The sequence below is a fragment of the Otolemur garnettii genome, unplaced genomic scaffold, assembly GCF_000181295.1.
Source record: "Otolemur garnettii isolate 467f Iridium unplaced genomic scaffold, OtoGar3 scaffold00001, whole genome shotgun sequence".
Classification (NCBI taxonomy): domain Eukaryota; kingdom Metazoa; phylum Chordata; class Mammalia; order Primates; family Galagidae; genus Otolemur; species Otolemur garnettii.
Genome location: NW_003852396.1, coordinates 46,157,380 through 46,178,994, shown reverse-complemented (window position 1 = coordinate 46,178,994; position 21,615 = coordinate 46,157,380). Strand labels below are relative to the sequence as shown.

The window sequence follows — 21,615 nt, the reverse complement described above, 5'->3', positions numbered from 1 at the left end:
CTGTGGCGGGGCAGGCTCCGCCAGGCAGTGGTTTGGGAATTGCTGTGTTTACGTTATCTGAGGAGGACTGAGGAAATGTGCACCCAGGCTGCTGTCTAAGGAAGGGCAGTACTGACCTACACGGAGGCCTCCTCCCTGCTCCTCCTAGCAAGGAGCGGACAGGACAGGGAGGGAGCAGCCCCTGCCCTCTAGCACTTTCTGGGACTATTCCTTGAGGTGAATATGAGGATGATGAAGATGTCTGTAACAGCAAAGTCCAGTTAGGTGCCCCCACCCCAGCAGCCCTCTGGTTTCCTCCCCCGAGGTTGAATGTTTTCATGTGGAAGGGGGCCCATGCCCTGAGCTACCCCGGCCTCATTTCTGCTCTGTCCACAGACCTTTGTGGGCCATGTCAGCTTCTTCAAAGAGGCCGACTTCTCGCCCTCTGTGGCCTTTGCCTCCCTGTCGCTCTTCCACATCCTGGTCACACCGCTGTTCCTGCTGTCCAGTGTGGTCCGGTCCACAGTCAAAGCTCTCGTGAGGTGAGAGGAGGGCCTGGGTGAGGGCACTGGTCAGGCAGCTCTTGTGTCAGCCCTGGGGCTTGCTCTAGTGACCCCTGGAACCACAGTTGTTTGGTCCCAGGGCACACCCACACACACTGGTCCGCACCTTCCTGAAGCTAGTGGTGGTTGGTTAAAGGGATATTTGACCACAAGTGCCCTGCCAGTATGCTGTCCCTGAGGAAGGACTTGCTTGCATACCTCCAAGGAGAGGTGACTCATGGTCACCTCTAAGACAACTCTGTTTACAAAAATATTCAATGTTGAACCAAGTTAAGCATCCTCCTTAGTTCTACCCACTGGTCCTGATTCCACCCTTCAGAGCCACTCACAACGTGCACCATCCCCACCCCCACATGACAGAGGATATCAGCTGAACCTTTGTCTTCCCCAGACTGAGCATCCCTGTTCTTTCCCTCCTGAGCCTTCACAGCCTTGGGCAGCGAAGCAGCTTCCCACAGACACTGCAGGTCCTGCCCCAGGAGGCCCACAGCTCTGTGAGGCCCCCACTTCTGGGCTGCCACTCTCCCAGAGGCAGTACCCTCTTTGTAAGGAGAGTCTGAAGGTAGAAAGCTGAAGTTCTGGCTGGAAAATGCCACCCTTACCTGGAGTGTGAAGATCGCCTCAGGCCCCTGAAATAGCTCCTTGAAAGCAAGAACCTGCCATACCTCTGGGGAGGGCTGGCTATGTCCTTACCCATCTCCAGAGGGACCAGTCAGTAACACGTGTTCTCTAGCATTGAGGAAGGTGACACACCATCCCACACCTTGGTAGTCCTGGGCAGCTGTCAGAAAGGAGTAGCTGATTGAATGAAGCAGCTGATGGAGGGAGTAGCTTGCACAAGGAAGCTGCAGCATGGGTTCAAAGGCAGAAGGGGGCACATGACTCAGCGAAATTATGGTCACAGGAGTATCTGACCAGGAAGTAGCTGGCTAGAAAGGGATTACCTCCCATTTCCAGGGTCAGCTTGACTCAGCTTATTGGCCATGGCATTGTAACATCTAAGGATCACCCATCCCCCTGCCACCCCTCTCCAGCCCTGTGATTCTGTGTGGAAGCCACAGATTCAAGGACAGTGCACCTGCTAGGAAGCTGTTGCTCTGATCCCAAAGCATTCACATTTTCAAACACTACAAATCTCACTGTTTCCAGACGCCTTTTCGATGAGGAAGCTCAGGCCCTGGGATGAAGGTGGGAGCAGGACACTAGCTGAAGCTTCAGCCCCAGAGATGAGGGCCAGCCCACCCTGTCTGATCACTGTCTATTGGGAGAATGCAGGAGAGGGAGGATGGGCAGAGGATACAGATACGGGCCGGGCAGCCTGCCCCTCCCTTCAAGGGGGCAGTGCGCAGAGCAGAAGACCCCACGATGTTACAGCCCCAGACTGTCCTTGCCTTGAGGGTTAGCGTCTCATCTGGCCCCAGGCCTTCTGGACATTTAGCAAAAGAGAAGAAAGGAGGACACAAAATTCTCAAGCTTCCCAGCAGCTTCCACACCTCCAGGGGTGGGAGAAAATGAGCTGGAAGAGCAAAGCTTCTAGTGCCTCCTCCAGGTCCACAGGGAAATTCGGGGGAGGAATGGTCTTCTCCTCCATGAGTAACGACACCTCCGCCAGGTTGTTATGGGGACTCAATTATATAATGCTTAGAAAGCAGTTAACACGGCATCTGGCATATAGTACGTGCTCACAAAATATGAGCTGTTGTTAACAATCAATTCTGATCCTGACTAACCTTAACATTGACCAACCTCAGCTCTAACAGTGTTAGTAAAGCCTAACACTGACCATCTGTCAATCTAACTGGCCAACTTTAGTGCCAAACTAACCAACCCCACTTCTCATCCATACCCCAACCTACTCCCACTGACTGGTCAGCCCTAACAAACCCTAGTAACACCAATCACCTGCCCCTACAGAAGCACCCACTGGTCTGTCCCCCTCCAGTGTGGGCTTCATGGGGCCACATCACAGGACTGGGGGCTTCTCAGAGCTTCTCTCTCAGGCTGCACCCTCCTCCCCCCTCCTCTGCCGGTGGCAGGGTTGAGGGGTGTCTCTGTGCTTTCTCTGCAGCGTGCAAAAGCTGAGTGAGTTCCTGTCCAGTGCAGAGATCCGTGAGGAGCAGTGTGCCCCCCGCGAGCCTGCACCCCAGGGCCAAGCCAGCAAATACCAGGCAGTGGTGAGTGCCAGGCCTCCCCCGTCACACCCAGCATTGACCTCTAAAGCCTGAAGCTCACACCCTGATGTATCCTGCCTCCACCTTTTCTTCCCAAAAGAGGGGCTCCCTTCCCTACATAGCTCCCAGTTAAGTGGGTCCTCACCTCCTAACCATCCCCAGCCCCTCAAGGTTGTGAACCGCAAGCGTCCAGCCCGGGAGGATTGCCTCATGGGCCCACTACAGAGGCTGGCCCCCAGCGCAGATGGGGATGCTGACAACTGCTGTGTCCAGGTGAGTCTTAGAGCCTGCATCTCTGTTCCTGGCCAGCACCATCTCCTAGGACGTGCTCAGCATCTGGAAGGCTAGAGACCTGGGTGCTGGGTCCTCTGCACAGAGGTCACCCTGCTTGCCTGTAGGCAGGCCCAGAAGAGTCCCAAAATCAAGGATAACCAAGTAGCGAGACCCCAACCTTCCTCTCAGGAGGGTACCTCAGGTAGTGGTCAGCCTGAGAAGACTAGTCCCCCTCTCTCCTAGAAGTGATCCTAGGACTGGAATTGATGTCTTTTGGCTTTCATGGGGGAGGAGAGACCAGAGACCATTCACACTAAGAGCCATCTGCCTTTCTGTTCTATTCTGGGTGGTGGGGCATGGGCAATGAAGATCATCGGAGGCTACTTCACATGGACCCCCGATGGGATCCCCACACTGTCCAACATCACCATCCATATCCCCCAAGGTATGGCCACTCACCCTCCAGCATGCCCCTCCTCTGTCCTGAAGGGGGTGGAGAGGAAAGGCACATCCACGTGACTGAGTATCTGCTCTCTGCTTGCCTTTGGGAGCAGGGCAGGGAGCAGTGCTGTGGGATATGAAGAATAGACAGGGGGTGGGCTACGTCCTTGAAGCATTTGCATGCTAGGTGGGCGTACAGCAGCCAGGACAGGGTGGGACCATGGGCCTTGATGTCAAACCATCCCTTGCAGACAGATCAGACATGACTAGGCAAGGGAGGCAGATGGAGGTGATGGAGTTTCTGAGAATGATAAGGTTCCTGGGCCCAAGAAGTGGGAGGCCCTTCTGGCAGGTGCAGAACCATGAGCACAATATGGAGGTGGGTTGGGAGCAGAACTCATGATGGTGTTTGTTAGAACTATAAGGAACTGAGCACTGGGAGGGAAAATCAAGTGCTTAGGAAGGGTGGGGACAGGAAATCAGAGTAGAGGCGGGATCTGGGGAGCCAGAGGAGGATGTTGATTTCCAGAAGGAAAGGCTTAAAGTGGGAGGGAACTTCTTAGGGACTCTAGGTAAGAGGAAAGAAAATGGGGAAAATGTATCTGTCTTTCTGCCTTTCTGGGTGATCGTTGTTCAGACTCCCACTGGTCCCACTCCCATCTGCCACCCTGTTTCCCTGCAGGGCAGCTGACCATGATCGTGGGGCAAGTAGGCTGTGGCAAGTCCTCGCTCCTCCTAGCCACACTGGGGGAGATGCAGAAGATCTCAGGGGCTGTCTTCTGGAACAGGTAATACATGCATCCTCGGGACTCAGTTAGCAAGGAACACTCCTTACAGCCATCCTTCTCAGTGGAGGATGCGTCAAGCACTGATTGAAGGGCCCCTTGTCTGTTCAGTGAATACTCGATAAATGCTGTTACTTGTTGGTCTCATCCCCCTCCTCAGTTAGTCAGCCCTTACTCTGTGACAGGTTCTTTGCTTAAATCTTTAAATGCATTATTTCATTTAAACTTTATTGTAACTAGCAAGGTAAGTACTAGTATCAATTCCCATTTTATAGATGAGGGTTACACTATTTGGCTTAATTCACATAGCTAATAAGTAGCAGAACTGGAATTTGAACTCAGCTCTGTTTGACTCCAAATTCCATGCTCCTTGGCACTGCCTCCCAGTGTGGGACATTGCAGCAACAGCACTGCCTCCAGGTTGGTCATCGGAAGACTGACAAATTCAGTGGATATTTTGATGATTTAGAGATAACCCAGACAAATGTTGGTTTCTAGACAAAGATCACTATCTTAATTAAAGAGTCAAAACCCCAGGCCTAATCAATTGTGACTCTATTATTTTTACCCACCTACTTTCAACAAGCGCTTGAAAGTAGTTGGTAAAAGATGCATATAAAATGGAACCTTTTAAAAAAGGAAAGAACTGAGAAGTGAAGAAGGTGTAAATGGTGTCCAGAAACCTGGGCAGAGGACACCTGCAGCAGCTAGCTCTGAACCTCCGGTGGCCAAGGGAAAAAGGCTTCTGGTTGGGGCTTGTGGCACTCATGTAGGGATAAAAGTTGCAGCCGGTTCAGCAGAAGGGCAAGCTTTTCCTAGCAGTCATTTCTCGGAAGAAATTAGCATTCCAGATGTCAGGTGTTTAATGAGCATGAATGCAGAACCGAGCAGGGAGAGATACCTTGGGTACAATGTCTGAACACCAGCATGCATCCCCGCTTCCTGCTTTTCCAAAATGTCCCTGAATGGTACATCCAGCAGGTGACAAATTTTCTTCTTCAGTGGGGCAGTGGGCTGGCAGATGAGCCCCTTGGGTTTCCAGTGACTTCAGTTGGTCTCTTGAGCCTTCACGGAGGGCTGTGATATGTTTAGGGGCAGAGGGATCTGTCTCTGTTCTCCATCTTATTGGGGGGAATTTCTCACACAGCCTGACTGGCAAGGTCCGGGCATTGGGTTTGTGGTCACTTTGCCAGACCCTGATACCAACTGCCCCTCAAGCCTTTGGAATGAGGAACCCTCGCCTGTCGGCTGACTACCTATCTGTAGCAAAAAGACAGGAGCCCCAGTGAACCATAGGCTGAGAAGAGCAACCAGTATTTGCTGGGCACCTCCTGTGGGCCACACTCCGTGCTAATAAGTACATTGTAAGCCTGGTCTCACTGAAGCCTCCCCCTACACCTTCGAGGTGGTGTGTTACTCCATTTCACAAAACAGGAACTGAGGCTCAGAGAGGCTGGGTGACTTACTGGTCAGTGGGTGAAGCAGGGATGTGTGCCTGTGTTCTTTCCTCAAGCCTGGTCATTACCTCAGGCTGTGGTCCCCAGGTCCTAGTCCCAGGAGTTATTCTAGAACAGAGGTCTCAACCTATGGGTCGCAAACCACAAGAACTGTATTAAAGGGTTGCAGCATTAGGAAGGTTGAGAACCACTGTTTTAGAAGTTCCATGTGGAGGGCAGGTCTTTTCTACATGAGAGCTCAGAGACTGGAACTGCCCCTCCACATACATTGATTCTCTGAAAGAATCCATGTGGATTCTACTCGTCATCAAAGTCCTACTTGCTGTGAAAGTCCGAACCCCCTCTGGACCTGTCCCCGTGGCCCCACTTTCTTTGCCTCCCCTCTCCCCCCTTGCCCTCATGCTCCCTCGTGCCAGCCTCTGCTCCTCTCCGTGTCCTCTGCAGAGGTAGCAGACATGTTTGGCAAGCCTAGCCCTGGCCCCCACCTCTGCTCCAAGCTATACCAACCCTCAGGGTCTAACTGGTGCTCCCCTCTCTAGAAGCCTCTGCCCCAGCCCAGGGGATACAGAGGCTTTCCAGGGAAGCTGATACTGAGCACCTCTTATGTGCCAGGCACTGTCTCACAAGACAGTGAGTCAGTCTTCCCAAGAATTCATACAGTAGATATTTTTATTATCCCCATTTAACAGACGAGGAAGTTGCCCAGGGCCACACAGTTCTTCAGTGGTATGAATAGGATTTGCACCTCGGTGTACAAGTGCGTGGGCTTTCCATGGTGTCCTGAAGGGGAAGGGACATAGCTATCCTGACAGTCCAGTGGCCATTGTGGTTGTGATCCATATGCCCACCTCCTCGGCAAAGTCACCACGTGGGTCCTCACCGCTCTGTTCTCACCAACATTTACCCTCCTCAACAGGCAGCCCAGGGCCCATCTCTTGGCTCTATTTGAAGCTGGGGGATGGGCAGTAGCAGAAAGGCTCTCATTTCCCAAGATCCTCTTTGCTCTCCTGCAGGGAGCAGCTCCGCCGTCCCCAGGCACGGTGGGATGCTTTGTTTAGGTTGCAGCCAACCCTGGGAAGTTGTGAGCATTTGTTCCTGACTCAACTCACGTTCTAGTTTCTCTACACTGATGCATTCGCCTACCCAACATTGAGTACCTACTGTGTGTCAGGCCCTGTGCACAGTAACAGGAATGCAGAAATGACTAAGACATGGCCCCTGCTGTTAAGGGAGGGGAAAGGAGCTCAGTGTCATAATAGAGCAGAGAGGAACAATTAACTCTGGAGAGAAGGCTCACTGTAGATGTGGTGTTTGGGCTTTGAGAGATGAGTATGATTTCATCAGATGGAAAACACAGAGGCCAGAAAGGAAGGTGTTCCAGGCATGGGGAACAGCATGGACAAAGGTGTGCTGCCCAGGGTGGGGTGCATGGTGGCAGACAAGGCTCAGAAAGTGAACTTGACTTAGATCCGCCTTCCAGGCCTAGGATGTAAGATTTAGCCCAAAGGCTGTAAAAGAATCATGCTTGTGATAAAGGATGGTGAATTAGAGAGAGATACCGTAGGTGGGGAGACCAGTTAGAAGTGAATTTGGTGGCTGGGAGAAGGAGGAGACTAGGCTTCAGTCGGCTTCATCTGCTGTTTGTCTCTCAAAACCCTGGATGTGTATGCCGTTCTCTCTGGCCCACCTGTCCTGGCCAAAGAATTAAGCATGGGGACTGTACACTGGGGCCCCCCTTCCATACTGGCAGGAGTTCCATGCCTGAAATGTAGGCCCCAGATCTGCAGGGAGTTGATGTGCTTGCAACATGAGCCAAAAGCAAAATAGCTTTTGACCTGGCAGCCTCTCCCAAGTCTGCATAACTGCAGCCAGAGGCAAGGGTGACGCCAGGCTGCTCCGAGGTTTTACAGCCATATCCAGAGGAGACCTAGTGACCAGGCAGCTACAAAGAGTCCAAAAGGCACATGTTGGAGGATTAGGAGGCACAGGATGGATAATGCCCTGGGGAGATGGGTGCTTTGTTTGTACATCTGTTTATTGATTCCTCCCATGACCACATGAACAGGATGGCTGGGCAGAGAAGAGCAGAGGCTCCGGAGACAAGCTGCCTGGGTTCACATTTGGTCTCTGTGCTTTGGAAAATTCCATAACCTTTCTGTACCAGTTTCCCTTATTACCCATGAGACTGATGTGAAGATTAACCTAGCATGTAGTAAGTGCCCTATAAATATTATTATAAATATTATTATTCAACAGTGTGCTTCTTTGCCAGGAACAAAATTCCGCTACTGCTCTTTCATTGTACTCCAGACTATCTCCTGGGAGAGACTCCAGTGAGCTCCCTGGGGACAAGGACTGTATCTTATTTGTCTCATTGTAGCCATAGTGCTGTGCTTAATGAATTCATTTGCTAAATGAATGAACCAGAAATAACTTAGGATCTTCAAGAGACTGCCATTATAAGTACATCTTGACATCTTTCTCCTTTTCACCTGCCTTTGCCCAAGCTATTCCCTAACCCATAATTTCACTACCCAATTTCTCTAACAATATTTGGAATGAGTGAATCTTATCGGGGCTCGCCTCGCACCGTATTATGATATTTGCTAACGCATGTCTCCCCCATGACACTGAGATCTTGAGGGATTATTCCATGTTAAACACCAGGTGCCCAGTGCAGGATATATTTTACTTTCTGTAGAAGAAAAGGCCTGGTCCCTGCCTCTGGAAGGTCACTACTCCTAGGTGGGCAGAGACTTGCAGAGCCCCAGGGTGGGTGTGGAGGGCCCATCAGCTGAGGTCCTGCAGACAGTAGCCCTGAGTGGATACTGTGTGTGTCAGCAGCCTGGCACTTGGTCTCAGAGAGAACCATGTGGTTCCCTAGCATTCACTTTAGTAAGTCACCTGCCCCTCCCCAGCTCTCTGCTTCAAGGAACTGTCAACCTGGGAATTTGTAAACTCTCTCTTTAGTCTTTAAGAGGAAAACATTTTAGTAAAAAGCACATATCAGCAGATATATAAAGGTGAAATTCTTTCCCTGGTAATAAAGAACAGGGCCAATAATATCTGCAGTAAAATGGCTTTAAATGCCCCCAGGGAGCCAGCAGGAAGCAAAGCCCTGAGAAGAGCAGTGGGTGGGGAGGAGGTTCCGCCCATACAGGGCTGCGAGTCCAGTCACTGGCACTGCCTACTGCCCCTGCCCCACCTGCTGAGGCTGCCCCACGGAACTCTAGGATGTCCCTCTGTGCCCACTCACTGTTGCTTTGCGGTGGCTAGTGTGAAGGCTGCCTTCTCTCAGGACTGGCCTGGGCCCCATCTGCCCATAGAGCTCCTGAAGCCTGTGGGAGGGGACGTCAGGGGCTTAGGTGCATCAGGCTTTTCTAGAGAGGCAGGTGTGGTAAGACAGTGGGCAGACAGAAGGGACACTGTGTGGAAGTGACTGGCCAGGCTTGGGAACCAGAGGGCCTCCAGACACTGCCAGTTACTAGTTTCTGTGATGTTGAGCACTTCACCTCTCTGAGATAGTTTCCTCATCTGGACAATGAGAAAAACTCTGTCTTTCCTCTCTTGAAGATTTTGCTTAGGACCCAATGACATCAGTGAGAGAGGACAATGTGTGCGAAAGGTAGTAGCGTTGCAGGACCACAGCAGGTCCGTCTGGGCAGGACACATGCTGCAGACCCTTTAAGTCCTAACTCACCCTTCCAACCTCAGTTTCCTCTTCTTCCCTTTATAACAGTTACTGCTGGGATCTTAAATGAGTGTTGAGGATTCAATTTCCCCTCTGCCTGCACATTTGGGACCAATCCCTGAGCTGGAAGGATGATACTCCTCCTAGTTCTTCAGGCTTGCAACCTTCCCTCTATCCAGCTGTGAGCTGTGTCTATAATATATTCTCCCAGTGGCATTGTGAGATGTTTATAGATAAGTCCAGGGGCTTGCCTCAGGTTCCACAACCGGTAAGTAGAAAAGCCTCTGGGATTCAAACTCAAGAACCTATATTTTTTTCCTGTCCTCCACACTGCCTGTCTTCATATCCCGCATCCTCTGCCAGCCTACAGCTCCCTCCTTCCAACGCCACTATCTCAGTCCTTCCCACCCTTTGGGGTTTGGCTCGATTATGACTTCTTCTGTAAGGCTTTTCCCATTTTCTCAGATTTCCTCCTTTTCCAAATTTTTAAAACTTAAGCTAGGTGGTGGTGGGCACCTCTAGTCCCAGCTACTTGGGAGACTGAGGCAGGAGGATCACTTGAGCCCAGGAGTTCCAGGCTGCAGTGAGCTGTGATGATGCCATAGCTCTCCAGCCTGGACAACAGAGTGAGAGCTGATCTCTAAAGATAAATACATTATGTTTTTCTCTGATTCTAAAGGAATGTACATTAAATTAGAGAAGATACCCAGTTATAAAGATAAAAGTCACCTAATATTCCCAACAACCATATTTTAACGTTCTAGCAATGTTTATGATGGGATAAGTCAGATTTAAGTAAAATGCTTGTGTTTACAATATTCTCTCGAGATTTATCACTCAAAACTGTGGAATTGCTTTTAAATGGTCAAACACTACTTTTATACAAATCGACAATTTACATAAAAATATGCCAAACAATGAAAGTTCATTGATGAATAAAAAAAAAAAAATCACCCACTACCCTATCACCCAGAGTTTCCAGCTTTTTCTCTAGCATCTGTATATGTGATTGTGTGTACTTCTCCCCCTAATTTTCCTAATACTTTGTTATTCCTACTTTTCTTTTGGCCTTTGTAACTTCCTGACTTTGGTACCCATCTGATTCACCCTACCAGGCTGTGAGCCTCCAGTGGGCAGGCTGTGTGCCCTGATTGAGGTTGGCACTGCCATGCCAGCTCCAAGTGTGTGGCATTGGGAAACTGAAGGGAATGGTCCTTTCAGCCAAGTGCAGGCCCCCAGCACTCATTTTGGAACCCAGCAATCAATGAGGTCAAGTCCCTGCCAGATGTACCATTCTTTACTTTTTAGATCAAAACAGATACAAATCCTTAGAGAGGCCCATTCTAGGAGGCTGGGAAGAGAAGATGAACTTGCATTCACACCCCCAGCATCCCCTCTTCCCGGTCTGTCACCTTCAGAATGTTATTCAAACTTCAAGACTCAGTTTCCCCATCTGTGAAATTGAAACAAGGCTTATAGGGTTGTCATGTGGATGAAATGATGAGTACACACAACTTCTCACAATGCGTGGAGAAGGCCCGCAATGACCATAACCCACTCCCTTCCTTCTTCCCAAATGCTTAATATATCAGTTCACAACCTCCATATTACAGATATGTCATGTCAGGCCCATGGGGGCTGAAAAATATGTTCTTCCTGCCTTAAAACCCCACTGAGAATGAAGGACTCACACAGGAGCTGATTAGAGAGTAAGGTAGTCCATTAGAGAGCTAACTGAGTAGCCCAGACAATGATGCAAACTGAGCTGGGACCAGGAGCTGGGACCAGGAGAGCTTGTTGTGTGCTGGGCAAATGCCTAAATAACAGCCTTTTGCTACTCTGGAAGCAGTCAGGGCAGGAAGACTCCAGAGATAAACTTAATCTGAGCTGTGGCCACAGAGTTGAAATTTGTAAGCTTCGCGGCTTTTTTATCTGTCTCACTTCATACCAGCTTATCTGTACATTGTAAATTACAGCGATCCAGTGGTCAGGGAATGTAAGGTTAGGTTAAGTTAAGAGAATAAAATGAGATCACAAAGATCAGAGAACAGGGGCAGAGCGGACTGGTGATGACATAGACAGCAGAGTCTCCATATAGTGCTACCTCTCACCAGCGGGGATCAGGCTTCTCTCCATCCCTGTTTTTGTCCATCTTGGTTTTCCTGACAGGAGGTGTTAAGCAGAGCTATGACATGGGAAATCACAGGGATATCATGCAATGTCGACATTTAGAGCATAAAGCTTTGAACTCACATCTATGTTCTCTGCGCCTCCCTGGCTGTGTGCCATCAAGCAAATTACTTAACCTCTCTGAGCCTCACTTTCTTTATCTGTAAAATGGAGACACTCAAAATAAACCTCCTATGTGTAGTTATTTTGAGCTTTAAAAGAGACATTACTGTTATAGTGCTTATCACAATGAATTTTAGTTCTTTTCAGTATGATTAGAGCAAGGTCTGTGTGAAAACAAAGCAGATTGTTTTTCCTCAAATGTACATGCCCAGAGTACATATTTCATTGACAAGGGACTGGTTCTGGAAGGTTGAGAGGTGGCCTGAGGCAGGGGAAAGAGATTGGCAAAGTTGGCACCACAGTCCATTCAGGTTACTTCACCTGGTATTGTTTTTAATTTTGTCATTACTGCATTGCATAGTCTCAAATGCATTTTACATCACAGTCCACTACATTTATGCATTGTTAGATAAGAGGAAAAGATTCACCAAAAAATGCAGCTTTGACTGCATGCAGTGCATACTGATACCATCTATTCCTTTATCTTTTTGTTGTTTAATGCACTTGTAGCCTACTTATTTCAGACCCAATTATTGGGTCCCTATCCACAGTTTAAAAATACTATATGAAATGATTGTGATCTTGCAGAAGTCACTTGCCCTTCCTGAGCATTAGTTTTCCAACTATAAAACCTTCCTGATGCCCAACCATCCCCACTGCTGCCCTGAGTCAGTGCCAAGAACACTGACCTAGCACATGCTATCTGGGGGGGTGACCGTCCGGGTACTATCAGCAGGACAGGGATTGAAGAGAGCAGTCTCTGTCCCAAGGAAGCCATCTGGAAACCTCACAGATGGGTGGGAAGGTGGGAGAGGGGGAGAGGTGGGGAGAGTGTCTCCCCTAAGACCCAGCATGAGGGAAAGGCAGAAGGGTGGGAAGTAACTGGTGTTGGCCTTTCTCATTTGTGCCCCAGCAGCCTTCACGACAGTGAGACTGGAGAAGACCCCAGGTACAGCCTTGGGACTGGGTTGGAAACGGGTGGGAAGGAGCAGGGAAGGGTGGGAGTTGTGGGTGGGAAATGCTGCACATGGATTCTGGGGTGTGCAGCCTACATACTTTCAGAGGCATGAGGCCAAGGCATGCACTTCCAATGAGGGCAAAACTTGGTCCTTGGGGGGAGAAAACACTTAGACAGTACAAGGCTTTGCGGCTGTCCAAAACATCAAACAGATATCAGCATATCTGTGGTGTTAAAGCTTCACTGTTTAGAAACGATGTTAGAAGGGGGATTAGTGGTTGCCGGGGACTGGTGGGAGAGGGAGGGAAAAGAGAGTGACTGCTAATGCTATGGGGTTTCCTTGTGGGGGGATGAAAACATTCTGCAGTTAGCTAGTGGTGATCTTCGCACAACCTTGTGACTGTACTAAAATCCACTGAACTGGGGGGGAAAAGTGGCAGGAAAAGTCAATTAGGAAAAATAAGTCTAAAAGGGATCTAGGGGTAATCGTGAAAAAGAAAAAAGGCGAGAAACCTGACTGTAGGTAGGAAAAGGCAATGGTGTCCCTGGGCCAGACAGAATATTTGTTCTTACTGCCTTATATTCAATGTGCAAGTCTAAAGCAGCCAACCCTCCCTCCCCTGGCCTCTCCTGAGAGCATCTGAGACACACTAGAGGGGGTATGAAGTCAGAGCTGGGAAGGTTGGCTCTGCTTTGCAACTAAGTGCCTCTGGCCCTCACTCTCCAACACCGGAGAGGCTTCTCTTCCCTGCATTTTCTCTGCCCTTTCTTCCACCTTGTCCCCAAGTGCCAGGGTATGATAACAGACTCAGCCTCTTGAACTGCAGCAGCCATATTCTTGAGCCAAGAATCAGCCCTCATGGCATGTGACAAATTTGAGGGTGGATGAGAACAAAGTGGCAGAATGTTTGACACCAGGGCGGCTTGGGCAGTCCAGGGCACATGGCACCGCAGCTGACACATCTTCCCTGGCAGACCCCCAGATTCCACAGTTGTCTTCTGACAGGACACTCAGGACTACAAATCATGCCTGGAGCCCTTCTCGGCTCTGCTGGCTGTAGGTTCCCACCCACAAAGCGAGGGTGCTGGTGTTGGCCCTCCTGCCTGGCCTGGCTCTGGCCAGAGAGTGCTCCCCACCCAGCTCTTGTGCAGCTATGTCGACGTGAGAGCTCGGCTGGCTGCTCCTCTGAGCCCAAATGCAGAGGATGAGTCTGGAGGAGCCAAAGCTGGACCTCACACTCCTCTGACCCAGGAAATTTCCTCCAACACCTGCCCAGTGATGCCCCTCCTCCATCTCCCTAACTTAACTGGGCCCCAGGGCCCTCCTGGCACATGATCAGACAGTGGATGCTCCCCCAGGATAGCCACACCGCACTATCCACACCTGTGTATACAGCACTGTGGCTGGAGATTCGGTCCCCGTGACTGTGAAGGCACAGGCTGGGTAGGAGGGAGCTCGAATCTTCCTGCAGAGCCTGAGGTGTGTCTTTCCTTCCCTGTTACAGCCCAGAGCGGGAGACGGCAGCCGACTCAGATGTCAGGTACCAGGTCCTGGGAACTCTTGCCACCCTGGGCAGGCTCCCTCAGAGAGCAGAGCTGTCAGGCCTGACGGAGCCTCGTCACCACAGGAGGCTCTCAGTGCTCTGCCAAGTGGTTTGGGAGCTGCCGCTGCCTCTCTGTGTCAAGCTACTCCCTCCTACCAGGTCGTTTTTTAATCTGGTAGTTTTCTGTTTCTTTTGGGGAGGGTAGAGGGGAGCCTTCAGAAACCACAACCCACAAAAAGTGGTTTCCTTAGTTCTGCTTTAAAAAAAAAAAAGTTCTTCCCTTTGGAGATGTCCATTTGGACCTCACAGTCCAGTGGTTCCAGGATGCTGTGAGGAGGGAGGAAGCCAGGGGGCATGCTAGCTTACCCCCCACCCCTGCTGCACCCTGCTTGTTTCCCCCAGGAAGAGAGGCCCAGTGGCCTATGCTTCTCAGAAACCCTGGCTGCTGAACGCCACCGTGGAGGAGAACATTACCTTTGAGAGTCCCTTCAACAAACAACGGTAAAAACCTCTCAGAGGGAGGCAGGCTGGGGGTGGGTGGGTGGAACTGGTCTCTGGCATTGGCCAGCCCAGTCTAGTCCCTGGCCCCCCCTCACCCAGGCCTGCTCCCTGTGGTCCATCTGGAGAGCCTCTGGGCAGACTGGCTCCTGTGGCAAGAGGGTGGGTGGGGAGGGAAGGGAGTGAGCCCTGCTGCCTCTCACCAGATCTCCGGACTTGCCATTCTCATGGCTCCTGCACTGTCTTCCCTCCAAGGATAACAACATGGCTAGCTCTGACTGAGTGCTTACCAGTGCTGAGTGCAGTACCAGGATCTTAGTACTCCTGGTTTCTTCTGATGCTCACAGCTGCCTCAGTAGGGAGGTCCTATTATTAACCCAATTTTGCAGATGAGGAGACCAAAGCTCAAAAAGGTTAAGTAGCTTCCCCAGCCAATAACTGACTGAGATGAGTCTCAAATTCAAAGCTATCTGACACCTAAGTATTTAATACATGCTTGTTGCCAAGCCTCCATGGAGGCTGCCTGGCACCTGCCCAGGCTATAGGCCGGCTAGGGGAAGGGTGAGAGGAACAGGCTGGGCAAATATTTGACCAGCCATCATCATTACTACCTAAGTCAACCAGCAGTGATTGCCTCCAGCAGTGCCCAGAGAATGGGCTCTGGCTCCAGCTTTTCCCACTGTGCAGGGAACATGGCCCCCTCTCATCACTTACTCAGCAGATTTGCTCCCATCCAATTTCATCTTTCAAATATTTAACCTGTCCCAAAGCTTTGTGAGCTGCTGACCTCAGCTCTTTTCAGGTTCACATGGTGTTTGTTTACACACAAGCAGGAGGCCCATCAAAGCCATTGCTCCCCCTGGACACAGCTACCCAGAGACTAATGACCCTCTGCAAATGCTCCAACCCAGTCTGACCAGGCTGATCAGTGCTTCTCCTACCCCCACCCACCCCAGGTACAAGATGGTCATTGAAGCCTGCTCCCTGCAGCCAGACATCGACATCCTGCCTCATGGAGACCAGACTCAGATTGGGGAACGGGTTAGTAGCAGCCTCCAAGGGGTATTCTCAAAGTCAGGACTCCCACCCTCCCCTGCTCTGCACCCATAATTCCCACTGTGCCCTGAGACCCTGCTCAGAGAAAGTGGGTATACTAGGAAGTAGGAGAGGGTGAAGACTGGAGAGTTGCTGCAGCGGGTCAAACATGATGATGATTCTTTGACAGGTTTTCACTACTGCTTGGTGGGCAAGGTCAGCTTAGCACCTTCACAGGAGGAAATGACTGGACATCTCCTTCCATGCCATAAGTTTATACTGAGAGCCCACATAGTATTGCACTAGCCCTAGGACTGTATTGTTCCCATTCATTCTCCAGTTGGGAGCCTCCTCCTCAAACTTAGACAAATAGGATTCTCCAAAGACAGTCCTCCTTGTATGTGATTTAATCCCCTATTTCCTCTGTGTTGGTTTGCACTGGTCACATGGTCCCTAGCACCTACATGATGAATCTTCAAAGACTTGTGGGTCATGCTTGTAAACATGTACAAGTTCCTTCTCTCTGCAAGGTGAGGAGGGGCAAAGAAAACCAGGCCTCTGCCCTAAAGAGTTCATAGTCCAGCAGAGGCCAGGACAGTGTCCCCTGAGTGGTTGAGGGCATGATCTGTTCCTCCACTTTGGTAACAGGGCATCAACCTGTCTGGTGGTCAGCGCCAGCGAATCAGTGTGGCTCGAGCCCTCTACCAGCATGCCAGTGTTGTCTTCTTGGTGAGTATTCCAGCTGGCACTTCCTTGGGGCCCTCGTCTCTGTCTGGCTTACTCCCCACACACACACCACACCCAACAACCACCAGGAGCAAACCTCTCCTGCCAGAGATACATGTGCAATAGCCTACTCATCTTGTTGATAAGAAACTGAGGCAGGCAAAGATAGCACAAATGAACCATTGCAGACTTCAGACTGAGCTCTCAAGTAGCCACAAGGGTGGGCAAGTTATAGTTCCAAGCTGCCTGTCCATAGGACAGCCCCAAACTGTCAACACTCCTGCAGCCTGACTATGAGTGGCAAATACATGGAATATGTGTTATAGAAAGTAAATGGATTTTTATTTCAACAAACTTTTGTTAAGCTGTACCAGGCATAAGCACAAGGAATCTCATTTCTAGGGGCCTCACACTCAGGTGTGGACAAATAACTATCAGAACTGGCTTTGTGCAAGATGTCACTGGAACAGAGAGAAAGAAAGTGTAGGTTGGGCATCAAGACAGGACACAGGAAAAACTAGTGTTTGGGCAAGTGAAGGATAAATAGGATTCACCAGGCAGACAAAAGGCAGAATTTCACTCCAGACAGAGGGAACAGCTTTGACCTGGAAAGGCAGGCTTCTTGGGAACCTAGAAATTTGGAGGCTTGGAAAGCACAAATGAGAAATGAGTCTAGAAAGGAAGACTGAGTAGATTGGGAAGGGACTAGAACACCATACCAGGGAGTTTAGGATTTATTGAAAATGGGAAACCACTGAAGGCCCAGAAGATCTAATGAAGTCATTAGATCTGTCTGAGAGTGATAAGTGACAACAGTCCCACTTTAAGATGAGGTGACTGGGGCCCAGAGAGATTAGTTGAGTTGTCCAAGGCCACATCACTAACTAGCACCATTCCCTAGACCAGACTTGATACAACTCTGGTGGGTTCTATACTCACTGTACCCCTCCCCCACCCTTCTCCCTTCTATCCAGGATGACCCCTTCTCAGCTCTGGATATCCATCTGAGTGACCACTTGATGCAGGCTGGGATCCTTGAGCTGCTCAGGGACGACAAGAGGACAGTGGTCCTAGTGACCCACAAGCTACAGTACCTGCCCCATGCAGACTGGGTGAGGGCCACAGAGGGTCAGGCTATGGAGGGCTAGGGTGGGGAGGCAGTTAGGCATCTTTGAAGGACTCAATTGGGTATCTCAGTAGCAGTTACTAAGGGCCACAAAGCATAAGAGACCACACAGGGTAGCCTCATACAGGCTGAGCAGCTGAGGCAGACCCTGTATAGGCCAGAGGTTTAGTATCATCTAGACCTATGGACACTCCCCATCCCAGCCTGGGGCCCCATGATACACTCAAGGCTGAAACTTTGGGAAGTCTTGGGAAGAACTTTCTGATTGTTGCTTAGTTTGATGATCCATCCCCTGGCCTTGGGGAATACATATTTGAATGGAAGAACCATCTTCCCACCCTCTGACCTTTGGGGATGGATGGATTCAAGTTGGGGTCATATGGGAAGAATAGAAACAGACAATAACAGTAGTCATAGAAACTTCAGTATTATCAATAGAATGCAATGCTGTGAAACCCCACATTCACTAAATTCCCATACTTTTCAGTAGATAAAAAGATAGTTACCTTTCAATTAATTGGAAAGCGCTTAATTTTTAAGATCACATGACTTGAAATCTAGGCCCTGCCTATTCCTACATAAATTTTCTACTGAACAGTGGCCAAAATTTGAGGCTCTCTCTGAGCTTGAAGCCTGTACCAAACAGCTCTGCTTATTTTTCCTTAAATAAGTCTTCTTTCCATGTGTAATGAGATCCTTTTCTACTACAAAATGACCCAAAATGATCCAGATTTTTTAGAAGGTGATTAAAACAGGTCTAGAAGGTTTGTTTCTGAGTTTCTATGGTGGCCCAGGCTGGCAAGTTAGTTCAGGACAATCCTGAGCCCAAAGATGACCCATACACAAGTGCTGGGTTTCTTGAGGTGTCAGTAAACAAGACTCCTAGGCATCCTTCCCAAACCCCAGCATGGGGTGGGTGGAGTGAGGGCAGTAGGGGTGGGTGTCTGAATTACAGCAGGTCTATGGATGGTGCCATTGAGGGTTTCAAATAAAAAATGTTATTGATTTCAAAGAGGTGTGGCCATACACTTAGTCCAACAAGAGCTTTGCTAAGCACTGATAGAACTTACCGGACCTGCCCTAAGGAGGAGCTATGGGTAGTGTGCAATTAGCCCATTAAGTGTATGAAACACCTGCCAGTGATGGAGTCCTAGTGGGTAACCAGCCGGCTTGACCAGGATTTGACCAGAATTTGCTCTGCAATTGCACACACACATACCCCTACCGATGTACCAAACTTTAATTCTGGGAGAACATTGATGGGAGTGGGTTATCACTACTAGCCTCCTTCAGTGGGTGGGCCAGAGGTCATTAGTAGTGGGGGAAGGGATGTGTGCAGATTCCACAGTCAGGAGGATATGACCACCACTTGTCCTCCTCGGCCAGCACCCAACTGGGTCTGTTTCTACCTTTCCAGATCATCGCTATGAAGGATGGCACCATCCAGAGGGAGGGTACCCTAAAGGACTTCCAGAGGTCTGAGTGCCAGCTCTTTGAGCACTGGAAGACCCTCATGAACCGGCAGGACCAAGAGCTGGAGAAGGTAGGTATATTCTGGGGGCCAGGCCATCGCTCTGGATGGGAAGGTCTGAACTCATACAGGCCTTCCCATCCTCACCGCCCTAGGAAAGCTCCCAAAAGACAGATTTGGGAGCCCACATTAACTTGCTGCTACTAGGGGAGAGTGGTGCCTGTACCAGGTACCTGGGGCAGAATCAGGTGGGTGCCCTCCCCTTAAATGGAGGTAATCAGGCACTGCTTAGTTGCAAAGTTTCAGAAAATCTTCTCAAATGGGCAAGCAAAGAGATGAGGGGGAGTTAAAGAAGTCAAGGAGTGTCACAGCTTTATGTGTAGCTGGGTCCAGGTGGTTGAACAATGTCCTCAGGAATCTGTTTCTCCCCATCTCATGGCTCTGCTCGCTCAAAGTGGCTTCATTCTTACGGCAGCCAGTGAGGGCCATCAGCAGCATCAGCTTCCATGGCCCAGCTCAACAGCTCTGCTGGAAAGAGTGCCCCTTCCACAGAAGTTTAGCCAGAGTCTCAGGGCAACTCTCACTGGTCCAATTTGGTCATGTGCCACACCCCCACCTCCAAACAAATTGTGGTCAGGGCTGTAGAAGTGAAGATCTGCCAGTCCTGGGTCACGTTCCCACCCCTGGAGCCAGCTCCACCTGAATCCCAGACACTAAGAATGGGGAAAGGTGGCTGCCCATAGGAATATTGGAGTTTAAGAAGGGGAAAAAGGGCTCGGTGCCTATAGCTCAACCAGCTAAGGCGCCAGCCACGTACACCTAAGGTGGCGGGTTCGAATCCCCAGCCCGGACCCGCCAAACAACAATGACGGCTGCAACCAAAAAATAGCCGGGTGTGTGGCAGGCGCCTGTGGTCCCAGCTACTCGGGAGGCGGAGGCAGGAGACTCGCTTGAGCCCAGGAGTTGGAGGTTGCTGTGAACTGTAATGCCACGGCACTCTACCCAGGGGGACAGCTTGAGGCTCTGTCTCAAAAAAAAAAAAAAAAGAAGGGGAAAAAGTAAATCCTGGTAAGACAAACATGGTTATCTCCTTTAGGCAGGGATACCTGGAAACCTGACACTGGTCATCACCTTTCCCCCACCCCATACACCTTGAGGACATTAGTCAGGCCCCATCTGTCTTTCAGGAGATTGTCATGGAGAGAAAGGCCACAGAGCCACCCCAGGGCCTGCCCCGTGCCATGTCCTCGAGAGATGGCCTTCTTCTGCAGGATGAGGAAGAAGAGGAAGGTGTGGTGACATAGTGTGCCTGTGATTAAATCTCTTCCCCTCTGTCACCTCAGTTTCCCCGTCTAAAAGTGGGGATAAAGTGCCCCCTGGTTTGCCCTCAGAGGGTTGTGAAATGTGAAGCCACAGGGTGGGTTCTTGCGGCCTGCAGAGGAGGCAGCTGAGAGCGAGGAGGATGACAACCTGTCATCTGTGCTGCACCAGCGGGCCAAGATCCCATGGCAAGCCTGTGCCAAGTACCTGTCCTCTGCCGGCATCCTGCTCCTGTCGCTGCTCGTCCTCTCCCAGCTGCTCAAGCACATGGTCTTGGTGGCCATCGACTACTGGCTGGCCAAGTGGACCGACAGTGCCCTGACCCTGAACCCCACAGCAGCCAGCAACTGCTCCCTCAGCCAGGTATGGCTGACAGCCCACCTGCAGGACTTGGGGGTGGGGGATGTGGGAGGCATGGGCACCCCAGGACCCCACCTTGTTCTCCACCCACTCAGGAGTGTGAGCTTGACCAGACTGTCTATGCCATGGTGTTCACGGTGCTCTGCAGCCTGGGCATCGTGCTGTGCCTTGTCACATCTGTCACTGTGGAGTGGACAGGGCTGAAGGTAGCTAAGCGGCTACACCGAAGCCTGCTGAACCGGATCATCCTGGCCCCTATGAGGTGAGCCAGGGCTCACACCAGGGCTGTGGGCAAGTCATTATTCCCTGAGCCTCAGTTCTCCTATCTATAAAAAAGGAGATACATAACCTCTGCACAGGCTTGTGGGTGTGACTCAAGGAGATGGTGTATACATGTATAAAAGTGTCTTCCTCATATAAAAAGTAGGAAGAAACTGGCATTTACTCATTTACCGGGCTAGGCTTATCTAATTGTCGCAATAGCCCTTCAGCACGAGCATCTGCAGGTCTGGGTAATGGTTAGTTTCCCTTCTCTCTGTCCATCCCCACTCACAAGGGCAGCTCCCTGCCCTGCTCTCTCCCTGGCCTCTCTCTCCCCTGCCTGCACGTTCTGATGCTGGAGGCGGGGGGGCTGTTCTAATCTCTAATGGGATGGATAAAAACCTCAAAGGCCTTTTAGTGTGGAAAAAGTTTAAAATCATCACTGCCCAATGGTTGGCCAATTTGGTTTAAAAACACAATAGGTGGCTTGGCACCTGTGGCTCAACCGGCTAAGGCGCCAGCCATGTACACCCAAGGTGGCAGATTCGAACCAAGCCCGGGTTCGCCAAACAACAATGATGGCTGCAACCAAAAAATAGCCAGGCATTGTGGCGGGCGCCTATGGTCCCAGCTACTTGGGAGGCGGAGGCAGGAGACTCGCTTG

General features: G+C 50.5%; 1 protein-coding gene across 5 annotated transcripts in view; it reads left to right on the top strand.

The window, feature by feature from the left end:
• Positions 1–21,615, top strand: part of ABCC8 (ATP binding cassette subfamily C member 8) — a 74,711-nt gene that overhangs the window by 40,083 nt on the left and 13,013 nt on the right. For 2 of the 5 annotated variants that reach the window (XM_023518250.1, XM_003781147.2), the window contains exons 12-26: positions 376–521; positions 2,611–2,716; positions 2,876–2,986; positions 3,356–3,431; positions 4,110–4,215; positions 12,569–12,601; positions 14,116–14,151; positions 14,557–14,655; positions 15,609–15,693; positions 16,336–16,416; positions 17,388–17,525; positions 18,957–19,082; positions 20,198–20,300; positions 20,449–20,693; positions 20,786–20,952. In XM_023518250.1, the coding sequence (XP_023374018.1) occupies positions 376–521; positions 2,611–2,716; positions 2,876–2,986; positions 3,356–3,431; positions 4,110–4,215; positions 12,569–12,601; positions 14,116–14,151; positions 14,557–14,655; positions 15,609–15,693; positions 16,336–16,416; positions 17,388–17,525; positions 18,957–19,082; positions 20,198–20,300; positions 20,449–20,693; positions 20,786–20,952 (1,658 nt within the window). Of the gene's footprint in view, positions 1–375; positions 522–2,610; positions 2,721–2,813; positions 2,987–3,355; positions 3,432–4,109; positions 4,216–12,565; positions 12,602–14,115; positions 14,152–14,556; positions 14,656–15,608; positions 15,694–16,335; positions 16,417–17,387; positions 17,526–18,956; positions 19,083–20,197; positions 20,301–20,448; positions 20,694–20,785; positions 20,953–21,615 lie in introns of all 5 variants that reach the window. The other 3 variants (XM_023518228.1, XM_012803796.1, XM_023518132.1) reach the window with 2 other exon arrangements.